The following is a 23822-nucleotide window of genomic DNA, read 5'->3' as shown; positions in this document are numbered from 1 at the left end:
ACTAGAATAACACTAACACAAAAATACCTTTAAGTTTGTTACTTTAGGCATTTTACGACTAGTATAGGTTAGATTGCGGGAGATGTAAATTTATGTTTGTTTATATTCTCTACGTAAATTTATGTCTGTTGGTGGAACAACGAACGTAAATATTTGAGTTTTTTTTTTCTTAAAACTATACCAAATATATGTTTATTACTCTACTAATAGACATAAGTATATGTATGATAATGTAGTAACAGACATAAATTTAGATTTGTTAGTGTACTATTAATAGGCGTAAATTTACAATTATTAGTGTAAGAGGCATAAATTTACATTTGTTAGTGTACTAAAAGACATAAAATTTTAATCAACATATAATTGTTGGGGTTAGTATTCATGGATTCATACAAAGGTACAAATGTATTTTTAATCACATCAACCATTGTCATTTGGATGTTGGGGATTTGGAATTTTCAATATATCAATGTTCTTTTATACAGTTGCACATGCATCATTCATTCAGGTGAATGTATCTTGTGATTGTATGGTCCATTAGTAACTTATAAATATGTGTAAATTATTAACACCAAAGGAATCTATAGCTATATTAGTCACTGGTTAATTAGAACTAATTTAAATATTAGTTTCTTTGGTAGCCAAAATTTTAGTAGCTAATATTAGAGACCAATTTAAAGTATAATTCAAAAACCAATTATAATTTTTTATTCATAGTAGAAACTATTTTACATACCAATAATCTTTAGTTTATAAATTCATATCTAAGCTAGTCATTATAATGACTAATTACTTTTTTCTCTAAAATTTGTTGCTATTTAAAAAATTTCTTGTAGTATGTGGATGTGACACGAATGAGATTTTCGAAGTATGGGATAAGAGTACTCTCCCAAAAGTATCTTTTGTAATGTGAAAGTGTTCAAAAATAGATTACCAATTATATAGATTTATGAGAGCAATACCATTAAATCATCTATTGTTATCATGTTGTAGTCTTGCTTTATTTGGAAATTGTTGTAGTTGGGTTGGTATGACAAAAGACATCCTAGGCACTTGTGGAATACCTTTATGTGTGGGTTATAAAGGTAGAGAAATTTATGTATTTAAAAACAAATCAATACCCGAAAAGGATGAATAAAAAATAATAACACGCCCAGTGGGACTCGAACCCACAATCGCTTGATTAGAAGTCAAACGCCTTATCCATTAGGCCATGGGCGCCTTAATAAAGGATTTTACTCATGATTTGGAATTGGTAATGTTTGCTTTAAAGATATGGAGGCATTATCTCTATGGTGCACCATTTCAAGTATTCAGCGACCATAAGAGTTTGAAGTATTTGTTTAGTCATAAAGAGTTAAATATAAGGCAAAGATGGTGTATAAAATTCCTAAGGATTATGACTTCAAATTACTATACTACCTAGGAAAGGAAAATTTCATGGCAGATGTTTTAAGTAGGAAAATCGTGCATGTCTCTCATATGATGATCAGAGAGTTTGAGTTAGTACAAAAGTTCAGAGATATGAAGTTGTAGATGGTTTTGGGGGCAGATTTCAATAGATGTAGTAGTTTGACTATATCTAGTGAAATTCTAATCTTGATCAAAGAGAAGCATTTAACGGATCCTAGTCTCCAAAGGACAGTAGGGTTGCTTGGCTCCGAGTAAGCTAAGGATTTTGTGTTGGGATCCGATGGTGTGTTGAGGTTTAGAGGCGTAGTTTGTGTGTCATAGGATACAGAGTTGAAGTGGTTAATCCATGAGGAAGGACACAAGATTCGTTTTAGCATGCCTCCTAGCATGAATAACATATACCAAAAGCTTAAGGAATCTTTCTGGTGGTCAGGCATGAAGCATGATGTAGCACAAGTTGTTATAGCTTGTTTGACCTGTCAAAAGGCAAAAGTGGAGCATTAGAGGCCAGGAGGAATGTTGGACTAGTCAGAGATACCAAAGTGGAAACAGGATAGCATCACTATGGATTTTGTTACCCATTTGCCACGGTCTATAAAAGGGCATGATGCAATCTGGATGGGATGAAGTTTTACCTTTGGGTGGAGTTCACCTACAATAACAACGACCATGCAAGTTTTGGAATAGTCTCGTACGATGCTTTGTATGGCAGAAGCTGCAAAACCCCTCTGTTGGTATCAGGATAAAGAGGCAGTGTTAGTAGGACACGAGTTGTTGAAGCTAACCATAGAAAAGGTGAAGAAGATCCAAAAGAGGATCAAGGCTTTGTAGAATCGACAAAAGTCTTATGTTGATCAAAGAAAGAGACCTTTAGAGTTTGCAGTTGGGGATCATGTTTTCTTGATGGTGACCCCAACCACTGGTGTGGGAAGGGCTATCCAGTCAAGAAAGTTTTCTTTTAAGTTCATTTACTCGTATCAGATCTTGAGAAGAATTGGATCTTTATTTGGTGTGAGCAGATGAAGAAATATGTATTGGTCCAGTAGGAGATGGTGGTGATGATACAACCGTTTAAATATTAGTTTAGCATTTCACTTCTTGTTATCTTTTGAAAAAATTTATAGTTATTATTTCTTTTTATTTTGTCCTTAGGGTTGTATATGATTATATTTTTAGTTATAGTATTACCTTTATGGCTGACTATAAATGAAGCAATTTATATACTTTTGGTATACATGTTGAGTAACAAATATTATAATATCTTATCTAGTAGTTTTACATTGTTGTTTTTAGGATGTTACAAGATAAATATTTTTAAAGTATAAATACAATACTTAATTATGGGTAATAATCTTTATAATGAACGTTGTAGGGTCTAACACTTTTCTATATGTAATTGAACCCGAGTTCAAATATCTAGTTCTATAAACCCATATCTAAATAGATTTTTGCTAATACATATTCATAAATATCAGTAGTGAGTCTTTGTTTTTCTTTTCTTTTCTTTTTTGCCAACCCATTTGGTCCAAGTTTCAATATAGCCTAGGAAAATTTGTAAACCAATATTTGAGATTATGCATATTTATACTTACTCTTTTGTTAGTTTTATATTAATGTGGTTAGATTGTAGCTTCATTCCATTTTACTTTTGCTTAGGCTTTTGTATAAAAAGGATTAAGATGAATGATGTTTTCATGTTCTCTTCAACAATGAGTATAGTTAGATAACAAATAAGTTATACAATTTTCATTTTATTGGGAAATGAGTTTAAGTCTAACTTATTATCACAAAATTGGCTAGCAAGGAGAGGATATTATTCTAAATATGTCTTATATATAATTGATGTTGAATCTTCAACACCCCCTTTACGTTGCGGTAAGAATATCTCGTGCATAGGACTAGATATTTGTGATTGATTTGACTATATATCAATACCAAGTGACATAATAGGCTAAAAAAATTTCACTACAATAACACTAACACAAAAAAGACTTTTTATGTTTGTTACTTTAGGTATTTTACAACTGGTATAGGTTAGATGTAAATTTATGTTTGTTTATATTCTCAACGTAAATTTACGTTTGTTTATATTCTTGACGTAAATTTATGTCTGTTGGTGGAACAACAAACGTAAATGTTTGAGTTTTTTTTCTTAAAACTATACCAAATTTATGTCTATTACTCTACTAATATATGTTAATTTACGTTCGGTAATGTAGTAATAGACATAAATTTACATTTGTTAGTGTACTAATAGGCATAAATTTACAATTGTTAATGTAGTAACAAACATAAATTTATATTTGTTAGTGCACTAAAAGACATACAATTTTAATCAACATATAGTTGTTGAGATGAGCATTTATGGATTTGTAGAAAGGTACAAATGTCTTTTTAATCATATCAACCATTGTCATTTGGATGTGGGGGAGGGAAATTTTCAATATATCAACGTCCATTTTTAAACATACATATGCATCATTCATTTATGTGAGTGTATCTTGTGATTGTATGGTCCCTTAGTAACTTATAAATATGTGTAAATTATTAACATCAAAGGAATTTGTGTCTAAATTGATCACTAGTTAATTAGAGACCAATTTAAACAATAATTTCTTTAGTAACAAAAGTCTTAATAGCTCATGTTAAAGATTAATTTTAAGTATAATTAACAAACTAACTATAATTTTTTATTTATAATGAAAATTATTTTAAATAACAATAGTTTTTAGTTTATAAATGTAGTATATTGATGTGATACGAATGAGATTTTTGAAGTAAAGGATAAGAGTATTCTACCAAAAAGTCTTTTCTAATATAAAAGTAATATAAAAGTGTTCAAAAATAGATTACAATTATAGATATTTAATTACACTTTTGCTATCCCAGAACAAAAACATGATGTTATCATGATAGATTTTAGCCCAACTTAATTTTGAAATTGTTATAGTTGGGTTGGCGTGGCAAAATCTTTTGGCACCATAGGTATTGTACAGCAAGCATGTATACACATTAGCAAAATATGGATTATGAAGGGTGAGAAAAAGTTGCACTTTAAAAAAATAAAATTTGCACGCCCAGTGGGACTCGAACCCACAATCGCTTGATTAGAAGTCAAGCGCCTTATCCATTAGGCCATGGGCGCCTTGATAAAATTTCAATGATATTGTTCTACTTAATAACAACTTTTATAAACATAGCTTAAACTTCAATTTATTTGCTTATATTTCTATTTTACCCATTAGACCATCATATATTTTCTGTGTTATTAATAAAAAAAATTATTCATTTGATTTAATATAAAACAATACGCATAGAATTATTTCGTTTTCAGAAATACAAACTTGAAGTTATTGTAACAACATGAAGAAATTTAAAATTTAAAATTTCAAAACACTTAAGGATAAAAAAAAAAGGAAAAAGATAAAGAATTAAATTAAACTATACATATACCATCATAAACGAATTAGAAGAACACAAATTATGTTGACTCAGTTATAGTCATCATCCACTAATTTGTTCTTTAATTTTAAGTCAAAAAGTCCGAGAAAAGGGTGAATTCCATGTCAATTTGTAAATATATATTAAATGATGCAACTAACAAAGCAACCATAACCATGAACATGTGAAAGTTAGAACTCATAATTTCCTCTGATTTTAGAAACTGACTTTATTGGTCTAACAACTCTAATGAAAAAGTGAAAGTTTGTAGAACAACTAAGTAAATCATAAAATACTTATTTAGATTAAGCACCTTGCTTTAACTTATCTTTAATTCTTCCTTTTAGGTACCACTTCACTAACTTTTTGGGCGATTAAGTTTTTCTTTCTTTTTTCTTAATTTCATGAATCAGTGATTAGTATGTATTATTTGTAAGGCCCCATTTTTATATTCTGCCCTAAAGTTGATGGGTTGCCTTTGTGAGTGGGCCTAAGGCCGGCCCAATGTATAAAATTCTTAGGTCTGCCCTAAACCTAGAGTTCCTTGCCATTTTCAGAAAAAGCTTTGTCCTTGCCTTGAGCCACAACCGCCTTTACCTCTGCTAGGGTTTGGAGAAGTCGCAGTCTAGCAAGTTCAGCCGCATTTGTTCCGTTCCGCGTAAGTCTCCCCAACTCAAGCTCTATGTTCGTTCCGTCTCTTCTTTACGTTTTCAGTTTGAGCCTTCTAGTGAGCTCGTTTTAAACCTTGTCATGCTAGTTTCAGTTCGCTAAGCCGTTCCTTGGGCTACTGTCCTTCGCCGCTCGAGTATCGGAAGCTCTAGCTCGCATCTCCCAGGTACGGGAAGTTAGGGTTCTAGTTTCGAGTCTTTTTGGAACTGTTTATGCGTTGTTTGTTGATTGTATGGTTGGATCTGTCGTTTGAGGTGTGAAAGTACGTTGCATGTGTTGTTTGGTCGGAAAACATGGCTGTTGCAGTGGGGAACAGTGGCGAGACCTGTTAATCTCGCCCAAGCGAGTCAATCTCGCCTAGGCGAGATGAAACAGGGAGCTAGCCTAGGGCCTCTGCACGAAAAGTCGCCCAGGCGACTCGCTCAACTTTTGAGCCAGCAAGCAACTCGCCCAGGTGAGAGGGATCTCGCTTAAGCGAGATCCCGCGTTGCTCATGCTCCTGCTTTTGTGCTCTCGCCTAGGCGAGGGGGAGGCTCGCCTGAGCGAGCATGTCTCGCCTGAGCGAGACCCCTCAGCCTGAGCGAGATGCTGGGCGAGACAGTGCTGTGATTTGGATGTTTGATGTTTCCCGAGTGATCTATTTTGGTTGAGTATGATTGTGTAATGATGGACATGTATATAATAGAATATTTTGCATGTTTGACATGAGTTATGAACGACGTATGATGGGTTGGGTATGATATTGACATGTGAAATGAATGAATGGGTTGGAACTAAAGGGATACGTGATTAATATGAGATGAGACCCTAGATTCATGGGGTGGTGATGATCAGAGGTATGGATTCAAAATCTGACGCGTATGAGGGATTATCTTAGGGGTTGGTATGGAAATGTAAATATGATTTTAATATTCTCTTATTGCTGAATTATGAATGTTGGTTCGTGTCAGCGTATAAATTCCTTGGGGTCTCTAGGTGAGACCTCCGGGGTTGCGCTTCAGTGGTCGGGACGTAATCCCATGGCCCCTGTTAGTGGGTGTCCATGGTGGTGCCCCATCTGTATAACTAAGTAAGGATTCAAGGTAAGGACTGTATCCTGACACTCTAAGGGGCCAGTTAGTCTCACTTAGAGCGGACTGACTCCTGTGGTGAGAGTAACAGGAGGCCTGAAATTCATTAAGGGCTAACCTTGTGGTGAGGGAGAATTGATTCATCGTAACATTTGTAACACATAGCTCGAGGATGAGCAGCTCAGGTTCGAGCAGAGGTATCCACCACAAGTGCAAGCATCTGCTGAATCCAACTAAGTTATACGTATCCGGATGAGTCGAGTCGAGTCGTAGTGTATTGAATGAAGAGTCATGACATGTTTGGTTGTTATATGGATGTGAGATGATGAAAATATATTTGACTGTATGATGAGTATGTGTTGGCTCTAGCTTACCCGTTTTGTTGCATGGTTGTGTTGTATGTGGCTGTTCTTCCTTGTGATGATCATCAACTTGGTTGATGGGAGCAGATGGGCGAGGTTCTCGTGGTCAGCAAGGGAGTGGTGATTCAGTAGCTTAGCCATCTGGACTGGAGTCATTTTATTTACGATTTCTTTAGGGCTACGGCCCCTATATCGTCTTATGATTTCTTACTCTACACACCTTATTAGTATTGTATCTGTTTTATGTTCGCATCGTGGTGTGCCAGGTTGTAGGGGTTGCGTTAAGGACCCCAAGACTACGCTGCTATACTTTATCGCGTGACGTTTCCTTTAATTTCATTTAATAATTAAATGGGACGTTACATCATTTTTGGCAAGACTATTAACTAACTTTTGTTTCTTGACGTACTTTTCTTTTGGAACGGAAATATTAAGCTAAACATATATTTAAACTTAATTTTCAAAATAATTGTGTTTTAAAATAAAGAAATATAAATATATTCCATAAATATAACCTAAAACAACTATCATGAAAAGTACCAGCTCCTTTCTTTTCTTTCTCTTCCCTTCATAAACCAGCTTCTTTTCATATCTTTTGATGTTTAGCTTTTTTCTTTTATCCCCAAATAATTAATGTTCTTATATCTTTTCAATATTTCTTATTTTTTTTCTCTTATATCTTTTGTCGCTATTACTTATTTTATTCTTATAAATACAATTTTATCGTTGGTGTTATATGTCAATACACTATAAGAAAACTTTTAAATAAGGGTTAAATATATTTTTGTCTCTTAAATTTCAGTAAATTTTGTAATTAGTTCATTTCGAAATTTTAGACCAATTTAGCCTTTCATTTTTTGAAATATGTGAATTTATTTTTTTTAATCAAATTTTGTTAAGTTTATTTGACATTTCAAGTGTGTTTCATAATAGTATTTGACTTAACATTAAAATAAAAATGTGTCAAACAGTATAAACTGTAAGGCCCATTAATTTTGGCTTGCTAATTTTCTGCCCTAGAGCAAAGGGCTGCCCCTTGTGCTTGGGCCTAGAGTTGGCCCAACTGATAAAACCTGTTCCAGTTGCCCTAACGCTCCACTTCTCCTTGCATTCACAGAAACCATAGCCGTTTTCTCTAACTGGTACGCTAGAGCTCTGCTAGGGTTTGTCCTTGTCTCGAACCAGTCCGTCCCAATAACTCAACTAGCGATTTCTACTCCACGTAAGTGTCAACACTCAATTTTGTCCGATTAATAAAAATAATTAACTAAGAATTTTTATTTTTTTATTTTTTATTTTTTAAAAAAAAAAAGAGAAGAAAAAGACATATCACAAAAAATCAACATTAATTTGAATGTACATATATACTCCTTTTCTTTTATTTAATTATTTGTTTTTGTTTTTAATTTTAATTTTAATTTTGTCTTGCTTTTTATTTATCTATTTTATTTATTTATCTTGTTTTATTTTATTTTATGTTATTTTATTTTAATTTTTACTTCACTTTATCTTATTTTATTTTATCTTTTTTAATTTCAATTTTCATTTTATTTTTATTTTCACACCATTTTGTTTTTCTGCTCTTAAAAATATATATAAAATATAAAAAAATAATAATAATAATAAAAAAAGTCATGTGACTTGACTCTGCCATGCCAAAATATGGCAAGAGTTGTTGGGGGGGGGGGGGGGGGGGGGGGGGGTTTGGACAGCAGAGGAAGAAAGGTTGGGGATTGGTGGTCACTGTGGCAGCAACCAGGGGAGGCAGTCTGAGCATAACAGTGCAGCCATGACTAAAGGGCAACTCCACACATAAGCAAGGGAGGAATAGAAAAAAATAATACAGTTTCACAATGGATATCAATTCCAATTCAGAGCAACAAAGTGAAAGAAAAAGGGAGGGGAGAGGTAAGCTTTATACGTTAATGACATGGTAGGTTGGATTTGTGGTGTCTTATTCTGTTCTTAGATGTGGTATGAGTGGGATATGTATTGCTCTGCTCTATTGCTTTCCTAATGACCCAATCTCTATTGCTTGCTCGGTTGCTCTGCTCATGACCCAATCTATATTGCTTGCTGTTTGAGTGACGAAGAGGGAACATGTTTAAACATCAACTCATCCCACACGATTCCTGTTCTTTTCTCTTCCCCTTCCCGGTCTCCTTCACCTGTGCTCGCAAGACCAAACCTGTGTATGCATAACCCAAACCAGTTCGACCCAAAGCCCCAACCATTATCTCATTTCATTCTCCTTTAACATCAAGACTCCGTTTCAACCTGCATCTAGAGGTCCACATACACACACATCACCATTATTTTCTTTGCTTCACCATTGTTCACAGACTCATCACCCATCCATAGCCATAAATCATGAGCTTCACATTCAACTTTGATCTCTCCCATTCGTAAAACCACCGTCCCTCCAAAATCACCGCCATCACCATTAGGCTTCCATCTCCACTCCTTCTAAAAACATTGGTCACCACCTACACACAAGAAAAGGGGGCATCAGAAAAGAACAGAAAAATACAGTTTCACAATTGATATCAATGCCAATTCAGAGCAACAAAGAAAAAAAAAGGGAGACGAATGGAAGAAAAAAAAATTTTCACAAGTTTACACAGAGAAGAAAGCAAAATTGGGATAAGCAGCTGCAAGAGGTAAGCACCCAATCTGGAACAAATGACGTTTGTGTGAGCATAATGTGTTCGTGTGTTGGACTTGATATATTGGTATGTTTCGTCCTCAATGTTTCTATGTGAATATGCATGATCTGAGTATGTTGGGTTTTATCTCTATGAGTCAAATATGTTGTGCTCTTTGTTGTTGTTTGAGTCTGGAAAACGAAATATGCTTCATCATAGCCATCATAATCTTCCTTATCTTCTATTCATCCAACCTGTGCACCAAATAATTAAAACAGAGAACCACCACCATTAGGCTTCCATCCCCACCCGTTTCTCCTTTCATTCGGAACCTCCATCGTACTCACATTTCCGCAGGGAAACCTTCACGCAAAAAAAAGTCATATACTCTTCGTATCCTATACGCCTTTGGGTGCAAAAATCGTCATCTCCGACACGCAATCTTCCACCATCTGTTATTTTTTTTTTCACATCCTCATCTCGCCGCACTCAACACAAACAACAATCCTTCCCAAAATCACCATCACCGTCACGCACTCTTCCACCCCGCACTCTTCCATTTGTTATCATCTTTATCATTCAATCAAAGAACAAAAAAGGTCTCCATTCAAACCATTCCAGAACCCCCATTCCAGTGCCAAATATTCCTGGAGAGGAGAGAAACCCGCGCCGGCGGCCTCGCCGCCGGCGAGTCGAACTTCGAACGGACTAAGCAGCGGCGGTTTCAGTCGCGGTTGGGGGGTACGACAGCGAGGCTCGCGGTGTGGGTTCCAGACTTGGCGTGGTTCATGCGAGAAGAAGAACGAGAGACGTTTAGGATGCAGCGGAGGCCGGCGACGCTTCTGGTAGCGATTGGCGCCGTCGCCGGTGGCTCCGACGGACCGGAAGCTTGCGAGGTCGAGACGTTGGAGCTGGAAGAAGTGGTCTGTCTCGCGAGAAGAAACAGCGAGTTCGTCGTCCGCGTCGGTGGCGGTCTCGGTCAAGAGCATCGCAGTGGCGCCGGCAATGGCCTCTGGTTGAGCGGCGGCGAGCTCCAGAGGTGCGGCTAGGCGGAGGTTCGACGGGTGCGGCGGCTGCTCGCGAGAAGGGGAGGAGGGGCCCTGGGTGTCGAGAGAGAGAGAGAGGAGGCTTGCCTCTTGTTTCAGGAGCTACTAGGTTTAGGTTAATCACATTCGTCTCACGTGTCCCAGCCCCACTTTTGCTCCGTGCACCTCCCACCTTAATATCTGCACCCCCTCTTTGTGTTGTTTTACCGTTTGTACCCTTTCAGCATCTTTACTCTATTTCAGTTTTTACTCTGCACACCTCCATCCGTATTCTTCGCACCCCCTCCATTACCATATGCACTCCCTTTTTTTATCTCATACACCTCCACGTTCTTTTTTATTATTCTTCGTGCACCCCCCTTTTTTGCGACCTTGCACTCCCGCCTTTTTTTTTTGCTTATTGGGCCTCGCTGCATATTCACTTTCTCGCGCACCTCCACAATTACTAATCCCACACCCCTGCATACACTTTTTACTCTTATTTTGGGCTTGTTTTATTTTTTACTCGCCGCACCACCACCCTTAATAAACACACCTCACTTACTTCATGTACCTCTCCCTAATTACTCATGCACTCTCATAATTTGGCTTTCCACTTTCATCCTTCTTAATTAAATTGTTTCTTTTTTATTATTTTATTTTGTTGTACTATTTTTTTATTTTGTTTATTATTATTATTATTATCTTTTATTTATTTTTTTTTATTCTTCTTCTTTTTTTTATTTTGTAAAAAAATATATTTGAAAAATTACGAAAATTGCAAAAAATAGAAAAAAAATAAAAATAAAAAATAAAAATAAAATAAAAATAAAATAAAAATGTTCTCTTTCACTTCAATGTGTCTGTCCGGTCGCTCGCACCGCGTGACACTTATTTTCCAAAAATAGTTTTTCTTTCTCTTTTCGTGTCTGTCCGACCGCTCGCGTCGTGTGACACATACTTTCAAGCAATTCAAAAAAATACCAAAAAATACAATTTTCAAAATATAAAAAACATCAACATTTTCAAACAAAAGTCTTTTTAAGAACTACGTGATCCTTGATTCTCCACCGTGAGATACGTAGGAGCAAGGTCAGTCCTTGTCAGGTTCACCTCTAAAAAAATCAAATCATTTTCTCAATTGTTTTTTTGAATATCTTTAAAGAACTACGTAACCCTGATTTCTCATTTTGAATGAGAATACGTAGGACCAAGGTCAATCCTTGTCGGGCCCAAAAAATTAAAAAAATATTTTTGTTTCTTTTTAACATCTTTGTCTTGTTATTTTCGGGGAATATTAATATTTTGAAAATCACATCAACTTTGCGTTTTTAATTAAAGGTACCGCCCTTGGGCTGGCGCTGTAGGGTGTTAACACCTTCCTTACGCGTAACCGACTCCCGGATCCAAAATCAGGTTTTTCGCAGACTTGTCTTATTCTTTATGGTTTTCCATAGTTTTCCAGAATAACTATGGTGGCGACTCCTAAATCTTTTTTAAACCCATTTTTTTCTTTTTTCGGTTCGTCGTCCCGTCGCGATTTCGGTTGCGACAGTAAGTAACTCTAAACCTACTGTACTTACCTTATAAAGCTTTACATTCGTTTTCCACCGATTAAAGTCCGAAAATAATCGTGTCCTCCGCTGTTTCGCCAGTTGTGCAAGTCCGTCTTTCAAGTTGTTGTGCTCCGAGGTCCCGTGTCGAAGTTCTGTTAACCTTTTTTCCAGGTACGGGAAGTTAGGGTTTCGAGTTTGAGTTGTTCTTAATCTGTTTTTGGGTTGCCTTTGATCTGTTTGAGCATACTGGATGTTTGTATGGATAAATCGTTGTTTGTGGTGCGTGGGGTATCTTGTATGATGAAAAGGGGTTGGAAATCGTATCTGTTGCAGGTGAATCCAGGGCGAGACCTGGTAATTTCGCTCAGGCGAGTCGAACTCGCCTAAGCGAGTCTGGCGGAGGCTCACCCAAGCCTTTATCGCCCAAGGTCGCCCAGGCGACCAGCTCTTTTATTTTTGAGCGAGCAGATAACTCGCCCAAACGAGAGGGGTCTCACCTAAGCGAGATCCCACGTTGTTCATGCTCCTGTTTGGTGCCCTCGCCTAGGCGGAGGGGGAACTCGCCTGAGCGAGACCCTCCAGCCTAAGCGAGGTACTGGGCGAGACAGTGTAATGTGGGATGTTTTTCTTGGTTTTGTATGGATAATGCTGGCTTGGTTTTGAGTATTTGTACTAAAGGCTTGGTATGTGTGAGTATGATATAGTAATGCAAGTTGTGAATTATGTATAAAGGGTTGACATGAGTTTTGCATGAGATTGTAATGAAAGGGTTGGTATGAAAGAGGCATGATAACGATATGAATTGGAAGTCCTTGGTACATGAATGGTACATGACGAGATGAAATGTGTTGGGCCTGGAACATGAAAGGCGTTGCCTTAAAGGGTGGTACAATTAACATATACATGCGTAGTGAATATCATTTTGGTTGTGCGGTTGTGTTCTGTATGCGTCAGTGCATAATTCCTTGGGGTCTCTAGGTGAGACTTTCGGGGTTGCGCTTCAGTGGTCGGGACATAATTCCATGGCCCCTGTTAGTAGGTGTCCATGGTGGTGCTCCATCTGTATAACCAGGTAAGGATTCAAGGTAAGGACTGCATCCTGACACTCTAAGGGGCTAGTTAGTCTCACTTAGAGCGGACTGACTCCTGTGGTGAGAGTAGCAGGAGGCCTGAAATTCATTAAGGGCTAACCTTGTGGTGAGGGAGATTTGATTCATCGTAACACTTGTAACACATAGCTCGGAGATGAGCAGCTCAGGGTCGAGCAGGGGTATCCACCACAAGTGCAAGCATCCGCTGAATCCGACTAAGTTATACGTATCCGGATGAGTCGAGTCGAGTCGTAGTGTATTGAATGAGGAGTCATAACATGCTTGGTTGTATATGGATATGGAATGATGTTAATGTATTTGACTGTATGATGAATATGTGTTGGCTCTAGCTTACCCGTTTTGTTGCATGGTTGTATTGTATGTGGTTGTTCTTCTTGCGATGATCATCAATTTGATTGATGGGAGCAGATGGGCGAAGTTCTCGTGGTCAACAAGGGAATGGTGATTTCGTTGCTTAGCCATCTGGGCTGGAGTTTTCTTCATGTTTTCTTTAGGGCCATGGCCCTTGTATAGTTTTATGCTTTCTTACTCTACACTCCTTGTTAGAATTGTATATGGTTTATGTTGGCATCGTGGTGTGCCCAAGTTGTAGGGGTTGTGTTGAGGACCCCAAGACTACGCTACTATACTTTTATCGCGTGACGTTTCCTTTAATTTCGCTTAATAATTAAATGGAACGTTACAGTATAAACAACTCAAATACAATCTTGAAATTTGTACGAAACATCAAATAAACCGAACAAAATTTGATTAAAAGGACTAAATCCATGTATTTCGAAAGATAAAAGGACTAAATTGGTCCAAAGTTTCAAAATGGACTAATTCTAAACTTCACTGAGAGTAAAGGAGCCAAAAACATATTTAACCATTTAAATAATGATCATGACCAATAATGATTTGTGATTATAGTAATTAACTTAAATGCTAATATATAAAAATAAAAATTTGGATATTAAAATAGTCATTATTACGAATAAAAAATTATAATTGGTTACTAAATTAGTCTTTGAAATTAACTACCCTGGTTTTGACTACCAAAATGGCTTAGTTTCTGAATTGGTTTCTAATTAATTAGTGCCCAATTTAGTGACCAATTATAATTTTTTATTTATAATAGTGACTATTTTAGTAATCAATAATTTTTAATTTTATAAATTAAAATCTAAATTGGTCACTATAGTAACTAACTATTTTTTGCTTCTAAAATTAATTTCTAACTAAAGATTTTCTTGTAGTGGTAGTTTCTTTTATAATTATAAACGGCAAGAATTGAAATAATATTGAGAAAAAAAATACAAAAATTATGTTTAGAAACAACTAGTTTTTAAAAACTAAATTTAGAAAGCCCGAACAAAAAAATTGTAATAATATCTACAATACGTGTTAATTTGTTATTTAAAATATGTCCTTGTGTAGTATTCAATGCTACTGATATATGGAGCATAAATTAAGGTGTAAAATCAACACATTTTAGTTCAAATATAACAATATTTTATTTTTATTACTTAAAATTTTCTAATTTAGACTTAAATTAATTTGGGTTTGATAAAATTCCATTTAACCCCAATTTTCACTTGAGGCATACTCAAACCATCTTTGCATGACTTGGACCAAACCAATTTGATATTACCTCATTAGGATTCCATCTGACCTTGATCAAACTTGACTTGATCTAACCTGGGTCCATGCCACCTTGGCTTAATCTTGGTCTGGCTAAACTTTTCTTGAACTAGGCTTAACCCAAACCAACCTATGTCTAGCCTTACTTGACCATACTTGAGCCTTATCCAACATTTCTTGACTTGTGTCAAAGTCTTATCAGCATAATCTTACATGGCTTGATCTAAATTTGGCCAGACCCAAACATGACTGAACTTAACCTGATATGGGCTTGACTTAACTCAAGATGATGTGAGCTCGATCTAACTTACATGACCTAAATCAAGCCCAACTCAGCTTGATACAAAGCCAACCCAATTTGTTCAAACACATTCAACCCAATTTGAGTAGAGCTTGTCTCAACTCAATCTAACTTGGCCCTACCTACCTCGACTTAACTTGGCCTGAGTTAAACTTAAGTTGTCTCAAATCTGACAGGTCCAACCTACCTCTACCAACCCAACTTGACATGGTCCTGACCTGACCTTACTTGACTTGTACCTAACTCAATCCTACCTATAATGACTTGTGTTTGGTTCAACATAAACTAGACCTGACACAATTCAACTTAACATATGTCTTGACTGACTTGAATCAAGCTCATATCAACTTGACCTAAATTGGCCCAAATTAGATTTCGTTTGGCTCAACTCTATCGACTTAATACAAATTCGACTCAACCTAACTCGGTATGACCTAAACCTAACTTGTCTTAGACTTACGAAGTCAATGAGAATCAATCTAATCTTGACTCAACCTAACTTGGAACCATCTTAACATGGTTTCAACCTCTCCTAACTTGACATGAGCCTAGTTGGGTACTAGGTTGGACTCAACTTGACCTAACTTTGCCCAAGTTAAGTCTAGCTCAACTTGGCCAATGTCGGTCTAACTAGGCTTAAGTTGGGCCCTTCTTAACTTGACCTAACTTGGTACAAATTAAACTTGATTTAACTTGATTTGACACAACTCCAATATTATTCAAACGTGTCTGACTTGTACCTTATCCATGTTATCCTAGTATGGATCCAACTGGACTCACTCTTATTTGACAGCCTTGGTTCAACTTGACTTAAACCTAACTTGACATGGTCTTGGTCTTGTCTGACTTAATCTAATCCTAACCCAACTTTGCACATACTGACCTAGGTTTGGATTTGGATTGGGTAAAATTTTTCATGCGTATAAATAAAATTTAAATGATATTTTTTCTTTCATTTTCGTTTTCAAAGAATATATTTTACTTTAAAAACTGGTTCCCAAATTGCTCTTAAACTAACCCATGAGAGGAATTTTGGTTATATGAACTTCCGTTTATGAGTCTCTTGGTGTTATGAACTCTTTATATTGTAACCCGCTAGTTAAAACCAAAAACGCATCATCTATATATCAAGTTATTTTTGTTATCTTATAGTTATACATCTTCATATGATAAAACAATGTATCAATTATTGTAATGGAAAAATTAAGTTGAGAGACCATAAATTAAAAATAAAAATCAATTAAAAACAACCGTACTATTAAAAAGAAAATATATATAAATATTTTTTAAGAAATCTAAAACTTATTTAATTCAAATAAATATAAGAATGCTCGTTCAAATAATTTTTTTTACAAGATGAATGTAATGTTAAGGGTTCAGTTAAGCGTCCTTATATATTTTACGAATAAAAAACTAAGATGAACATGATTAAGCATTAGAGTTTGCACAGTACACTGTAAGTACGTAATGGTTGAACAGAATTAATCCTGCAATCATGAGCGACATGGTTAAACAGCAGAAGTACTTTTATGTCTGTAGAAAGAACACATATAAACAGACATCATCATCTTCCAGCTTTTCCCACAATCTAGAATTCTGTCCTGTGGGTTGGTGAATCATCATGGAAAATGGTCAACATCTTATGAACCTGTTTAATTATGTTTTTGTTTTCTAGTGCTTTGACTGTGATTAATCATACTATTTCAACAACATCAATGGCTTCCAAACACAATACCATAATTAGGATACAAAATGCTTGATGAAGTTTAATTATTAAATTAAAATACGCATTGCTCCCATTATTAAAAATTGATAAAATAAATATTATTGAAAAATATATATATCTAATGATGAAACGTAAAATTAAAGCATACTTACAATGGGAAAATAATTTATCCACAAATAAATGGAAATTAAACTTAAGGAAAAGTATATTGGAGTATTAGTATATATATATATAATACAATTGACCAAATAACTTATTATCATTGATTTTGAAATGAATATTTTACGTGATGTTTACTATGGAAAAATTATAAAGTAAAATATTTAAATTTCAGTTGTAAATGAAACTGAAGTTATTCCGTCTAGTATCGGTCCCTTTTATATTTAAATTGAGTTAATTTGATCAATGATAATCTTCAATTTTGGAACATACTTTCAAACATATTGTATTGATTCGTTACCTAAAATTTGGGTCATTATTAACCTCTATATAAAAATTATGGAGATGAATTGATGTTGAAAGGACTACACTGAAAATTTGTGAGTCTAACGAACAACTGGAAAAAAGAAATCAATTTTTTTTAATTTTTCATAATATTGATTTAATGTAAAATACCAAAGAGAATATATTGTGTAGTAATAGAAGTTTTGCTATTATATATACCAGTATGCGCACATGTGGTCTTTTAAGAAAAATTAAACTATAAAATATTTTTTATTAAAAATAATTATAAAAATAAATAATTTGTTTAATTTTTATTGTTAAATATTTTTTAATATAAATAATTATTTAATTTTAAAATGTAGTTATTAAAAGGATAAAATGGTAAAATAAAAAATTTATTTTATAAAATAATTAAATTTATATTAATGGTAATAAAAGTGAAAATATAATTATTTTAGTTTGAAATAATGATTAAAGGATAAGATTGGAAAAATTTGTGTACGAACAAATAAATTTTTTGTATAAATAATATAGACTATAAAATTGAATATAAATAATTTTTATAATTTTACCGTAAATAGCTTTTAATATAAATTCAACTTCAAGGTCTTACTTAATAAATAATTTGAAAAGCAAATGATAAATATCATGACATTTCTGCACCGTCTTCAAGATCCGATACGCTTCTCTCTACAGTGAATGTACAGTAAAAGCTTTTACAAATCTTTTTTTCTACGTAGAGACGGTTTTAATGGTTACTATATTAATAAGTTTATTTCAATAATAGTGAAAATTTTAGATGTAATATTTTATTATACTTTTTATAATATTTTTATAAATAAATATATATATTTTTATTTTATATAAAAATATTTATTACATAAAAATAAAATATTCAAATACATAATATTTTTTAATATATTAAAAATTTATAAATTTTAAATACTTAAAGTTGTATTTTATTTAAAAATATGAACACTTGTTTCTTTTTTTTTGTAAATATATGAACAATGTTTTTACTCTTTTTGTAGTTTCTTTTCATTTTGGGTTTTTACTATATATTCATACCAATACTTCAATTTAGGTCACGTATACATATCTAACATGTATTTGTGTTTAACACGTATCTGTATTCAACATGTATCCATGTCTGATACTTTAGAATAATCTATTAATACTTATCACTTATCATTACAATATTTGATTTATAAAGTCGTAATATATTCCAAGAAAATCCCTACGTTAACTTATTTATTCTCTTTAAATTAATACTCTCTCTTGTGAATTTATATTACAATTTAAAAATTAATTTATATATATTATATGGGTCATTATATATTACTATAGATAATAGTAGTTAAAAAATCATCATGTTATAGTTGTCCAGATAAGTTGTGGAATTAAAGAGGTTGTTATTCATATGATTATTTCCGAATTTCTTTTTTATATAGAAAAGGTCAAGGTAATAAAAATTTAAAATTTAATTAATAATTTGATCGTATATTTAAGTTGATGATTATTTTTGTTTTTAGTTTTCTTTTACCAAATTGAACCATATATATTTTAAATAAAAATAAATTAGTTTTTTTGCTAATAATGTTAGATCGGGTAATGATAGAGTTAATTTCTTATCTCAAATATGAGATTGATAGAGAAAGAAGTCCATGTCATGTCCCATATAAAATCGGCATCGTAAGAGATCACGTTCCAAATTTCTAATCTCAATTCTGCACACCTCGAATGAAAAGCCAAACCAAAAGGGTATTCGTTAATTTCGTGTTCATTGATTATATCCCACCCTTCCCGGAATTTATCATATTAATTAGTTGTAAAATGTTAGTCACCACTAATAATTTCCTTAACATGATAAAAGAAAATAGCTTGGATACTAAATGCATGTTAAAAAAAATAATTTGATACAAATGATATTACGAGGATTAACACGTGTATTAGGAGATGATGAGATAAAGAAAGCTATTCCAGAAGAGGACTTAGTTTTGCATCTATAATATTACTAAGACATATCAAGATTTGAAAAAATATTTCTGGTGACCTAAAATGAAAGGAAATGTGATTAATTTTGTAGAAACTTGTTGGACTTATCCAAAAGATAAGATTGAATATTTTATAATAGAAATATACAGTTCTACTAATAAATATGAGAATATTTAAGTCACATTATTGATTCCGGTGATGAGCTTTCTTTCGTAGTGACGTTCAAAACGGTAACCTCAGTGTTATAAATCGATGAAAGAAACAATCAAAAGCGTTTTCTTTTGTCTTTCTCTTGCGTCTTTATTTTCTTCCTTCTTCACCAGGTGCTCTTTACTTTCAACGCAATTTTCTTAAAACTTTAATCACCACATTTATTTTATATCTTAAAATAAAACCATTCTCAATGCACTTTGCGAATCTCTTACATCTTTACGTTTTCAGTTCTTTTGGGAGCATTCTCTTTAATTTCAACGGTATAAATTTTCTTCAAATTTGAACCACCCCATTATCTCAACTTTCAATTACACCTGTTGAATTTTAATTTTATTTTTCTGAATAAAGAAGGAAAATTAAATTACAAGTGTCTTTCTCTGTCTCTTCAAATTGTCTCCTCTTCTAGATCCACTGTCACTATTTTTCATGAATTAAACCAAGCAAAGTCATACAATAATATATTTCACACATGCCAAATTGATTATATCCTTTTAATAAAATAATTAACTACTGCTTCTGGAATACCGTTTGCCATTTATTGACCAAAACAATTTACATATCAAGCCTATTGCTGAAGTAATGGCCATGTTTGTTCACGCCACTCACAATTTTTTTCTTCGCCGGAATAAGAAAACAAAGTGGTTTACAATTCTCTTCTGCTTCGCCTATTCCCAAATAAAAAAAAAAAATCACTACTTTTTTTTCAGTCTTAATTCCATTAAGATAGTATTGTTATATAGTCAATAAAAATATTTATAGTACTGTAATTGTTAAAATCTGATATACGATTTTATCCTTAAACTACACATAGAAAGATTAAAAGATAACAATATATTTAAGTTATTACTAACCTCGACTTTTAGACGTAAAAATTAACTTGATGTTTAATCACTGTTTTATTTTGGATAATTTCATTAGTTTTCTTTTGTAAGAACACACCATTTAAGACCCACACAATTTGTTACTAACTAACATGTCATTGACAAATCTCAAAATTAGAAAAGATAGAAACATAAAAATATAACAAAAATCCAACAAAAAGGTGGCTACTATTTTGTAATGACCAAAATCATTCACAAGAGTCAAATTTCCACCCTTCATTCATCTTCCTCTCTCCTTCCTTACCCTGCCTCTGTCTCCATATATTTATACCCTCATTCCACACCCTCCACCCATTTCTCCAAACTCAATCCCAATTACAAAACAACACCATCATGGAAGTGGTGGTGGCAGTTCCTCCTCCTCCTCCTCCTCCTCTTCCACCACCACCACCTTCTTCTTCCATGGATTTCAACTTCGATAGCAGCTGCTCCTCCCCTTACATCACCGCACCTTCTAGCCCTCAACGCTTTGCCAACTTCTTCTTCAGTGCCCCCACCAGCCCCACCAGAAGACACTCCTCTGCTTCCGCTCTCACAACAACTGAAGATGAATTTGAATTCGACTTCGGTAGTCATGTTCAAAGGCCTTCTCTTTCTGCAGACGAACTCTTTCTCGGCGGAAAGATCAGACCTTTGAAACCCTCTTTACCTTCCTCCGTTACAACCTCAGACAAAAGCAAAATCCCATCCCAAAGAACAGATAACATGTCATCATCACTGTCACCGCTCTCGTCGCCGTCTTTATCAGAACGTAGAAGAATCAGAGAAAGGTCGTTGTCGTTTTCCACTTCTTCTGCCATATCAGTACGCAGAGAACCTGAAACCAACAGTGATGACATCGACGTTAATTCGGTATCTTCAACTGAAAAAAGTATCAACAAGGCCTCGGAGACCGTTTCCCATTCCTCGTTTTTGTCGTCGATTTCTTTCGGGAAAGGGTACCGAAAGTGGCGGCTCAAGGATTTTCTGCTGTTCCGAAGCGCTTCGGAGGGAAGGGCTTCCGACAAGGATCCTCTTCGGAAGTACGCGGTTCTGTCGAAAACGACAGCGCAGGAGGATGTGCGGAACCTGAGCTTCCGGTCCGCGGAGAGTTCCGGTTCGGTTTCGAGACGGAGAGGACCGGTTTCGGCTCACGAGTTGCATTACACGGTGAACCGGGCCGCTTCTGTGGAGATGAAGAAGAAAACATTGTTGCCTTACAAACAGGGTTTGTTGGGGTGCTTGGGCTTCAACCCTGGGATGCATCACTTCAGTGCAAGAATTGGATCCTAATAATCGGTTAATTAAGCCAGATCACTAGTTTTAATCTTGGTTAATGTGTTGATTAAATTGTGATTTCGGTGACCATGTTTTGAAAAATTGCAACCGAATGGTAATTTCAATTTTCTTTTTGTACATTCTCGATTTGTTTTGGTTGGTTCTTTTCTGGGTTATATGTTATACGTGTTTCGTTTCATATTTTATTCCCGATCCTACTAAAACTATAAAATTTAATATTTTCTTATGAAAGATACTAATATTTTCATATTCAATAAACTCTTACATTCATCTTATATTCACTAAATTACTTTTTATCTTTTTCTAAGTATTAAAATTTATTCTGATTTTCCAATTTGGATGTGAAATTAAATATTATGATTTGGTGTATGTTTTGTCTGTACATTGTATTTGGTGGAGGTAAAAATCGGTTTGTGATGTCATGTCACCTCCAACCAAATCCTGCGTTTGTCTATACACTAACGATTTTCTGCTGGTTTTGCACGTTGCAAGAAGAAAAATGATATTCTTTGCGTGTATTTATGACTCTGCTTTGGGGAGAAAAAGTGTAGTAGTCAAACTATGTACCCAAATGAGGATTTTAAAACTAAATCTTAGGTTGTCTTTCATAATTGCTTTTGTTTTTCTTTCACCTTCAACAACCTGTTTCCCACCAATGTGTTTCCATTTGCAACTTCTCTTCTTATTGCTCACGGATTTTGTCCAGGTTAAAAGTATATGAGAATGGTCTGAACATAGATATACCAAGAAAATGACCAAGAAATTTCAATCATAATATATGGACAAATTTAAGCATGAGCTTAGAAAAGAAAAAAAAAGCATTTATGTCATATCATTAGCATGTTTAATGATGATTGTAATGTTGCTGTAATCCACAGTCATTTTTTTGTTTTCTTCTTTAAAATATAGTTTAAGAAGAGTGTGTGAAAGTTTCATTATTATTATTCCATTACTAAATGTTATGACCACAGACATGTTAATTCTACTTTATCTTTCTATGATGTATAAAATGAATTGAGGAATTTGATTTTTTTTAAATATATTAATGTATACTAGTTCTAATGTTTTAGAATATATTAAAAAAATTAATATGTTAACACCAATTAAAGTTTAACGGAATGACAATATAAAAAAAAAGATTATATCAGAAAATCTATACCAGATAAAAGAGAGAAAAATGTGGAATAAGTAAGATAAATGATGTAATTAAAAAAATATTACAATGACACTTATTAATATTACATTATCAAGGATATGAGTGAAAAATCCTTAATAAAATTTATTCTCTCTTTATAAGATTCAATTACTAGATTTTTCGTATCAATGGTGAAAAATTATTAATTCAAAAATAATTAATATATTATTTGTTGTTATAAAGTAAATTTTAAATCTAATTTAATTTTTAAAATTAATTTATAAGGTAAGAGGTTTGGATTAAAAGAAATAATTTAAATTTATAAAAAAATTTAATTTTATTTCAATTTTTATCGTTAATTTCATTTTCTCAATATAGGAACGTTCTAATTACGTAGATGTATATGTTAACATCAAAATGGAGTCAATGAAATTAAATAAACTTGCCTCCTTATGTGTTGCTTTCGTCTGCGTTAGTTTAAGAAAATTCGTAAGAATTATGAATAATTAAATGTCAAATTGGTTTAAGAGTTAGATATGTCAAAATCACCACAAAATTTTCACTATTCCTGAATTGGAGTCAAGTGAAACATAATGATATGTATTATAAAAGAATATCAATATTGTCTTAAAGTTTAAAAATTACAATTAAATAAAGTAAAGATTATAAAAATATGACAGTTAAAAATGATCGGATAGAATATTGTTTAACAACCGAAACCAAGATTATTAATAAAAGAAAAGCATACAAAAAAAATGTTAAAAGAATTGTTTAAATACCAAACGTACAGAAACTTTAGAGAGAGAGAGAGAAAAAAACATAGTTAAACACGTGAAAATTAGATTTAGTTTTGGATGCTTTAAAGGGCTACTCACGTAGGTCTTCTGGAAAGGAGCAGGTAGAACCCCTCACGCAGAGATTCACTCTCAAATACAT

At 33.8% G+C, this 23822-nt stretch overlaps 1 protein-coding gene, 2 long non-coding RNA genes and 2 other non-coding genes across 5 annotated transcripts; 2 read left to right on the top strand and 3 right to left on the bottom strand.

The window, feature by feature from the left end:
• Window positions 1–1148: 1148 nt before the first annotated feature.
• On the bottom strand, window positions 1149–1221 carry TRNAR-UCU (transfer RNA arginine (anticodon UCU)). The gene has a single exon. It is a non-coding gene; the product is annotated as a tRNA-Arg (tRNA).
• Window positions 1222–4485: 3264 nt separating this feature from the next.
• Window positions 4486–4558, bottom strand: TRNAR-UCU (transfer RNA arginine (anticodon UCU)). The gene has a single exon. It is a non-coding gene; the product is annotated as a tRNA-Arg (tRNA).
• Window positions 4559–8783: 4225 nt separating this feature from the next.
• On the bottom strand, window positions 8784–10723 carry LOC146888269 (uncharacterized). The gene is made up of 2 exons (XR_014986625.1): window positions 9624–10723; window positions 8784–9441 (listed from the first exon to the last, which is right to left on the bottom strand). It is a non-coding gene; the product is annotated as an uncharacterized LOC146888269 (long non-coding RNA).
• LOC146888268 (uncharacterized) lies at window positions 9423–14006 on the top strand. Its single transcript, XR_014986627.1, has 2 exons — window positions 9423–9615; window positions 13702–14006. It is a non-coding gene; the product is annotated as an uncharacterized LOC146888268 (long non-coding RNA).
• Window positions 14007–20707: 6701 nt separating this feature from the next.
• LOC114171182 (uncharacterized) lies at window positions 20708–21868 on the top strand. Its single transcript, XM_028056385.2, has one exon. The coding sequence runs from the start codon at window positions 20807–20809 to the stop codon at window positions 21743–21745; it is 939 nt and encodes a 312-aa protein (XP_027912186.1). The 5' UTR covers window positions 20708–20806; the 3' UTR covers window positions 21746–21868.
• The last annotated feature ends 1954 nt before the right edge of the window (window positions 21869–23822 follow it).

This window comes from Vigna unguiculata, chromosome 2, assembly GCF_037176805.1.
Source record: "Vigna unguiculata cultivar grain cowpea cultivar isolate G323 ecotype 2 chromosome 2, ASM3717680v1, whole genome shotgun sequence".
NCBI lineage: Eukaryota > Viridiplantae > Streptophyta > Magnoliopsida > Fabales > Fabaceae > Vigna > Vigna unguiculata.
The sequence above is the reverse complement of the archived record's forward strand: the minus strand, read 5'-3'. Positions and strand labels throughout refer to the sequence as shown.

Bases quoted from the DNA above. Each gene is read 5' to 3' on its own strand.
- LOC114171182 (XM_028056385.2), top strand. From the start codon at position 20,807: ATGGAAGTGGTGGTGGCAGTTCCTCCTCCTCCTCCTCCTCCTCTTCCA.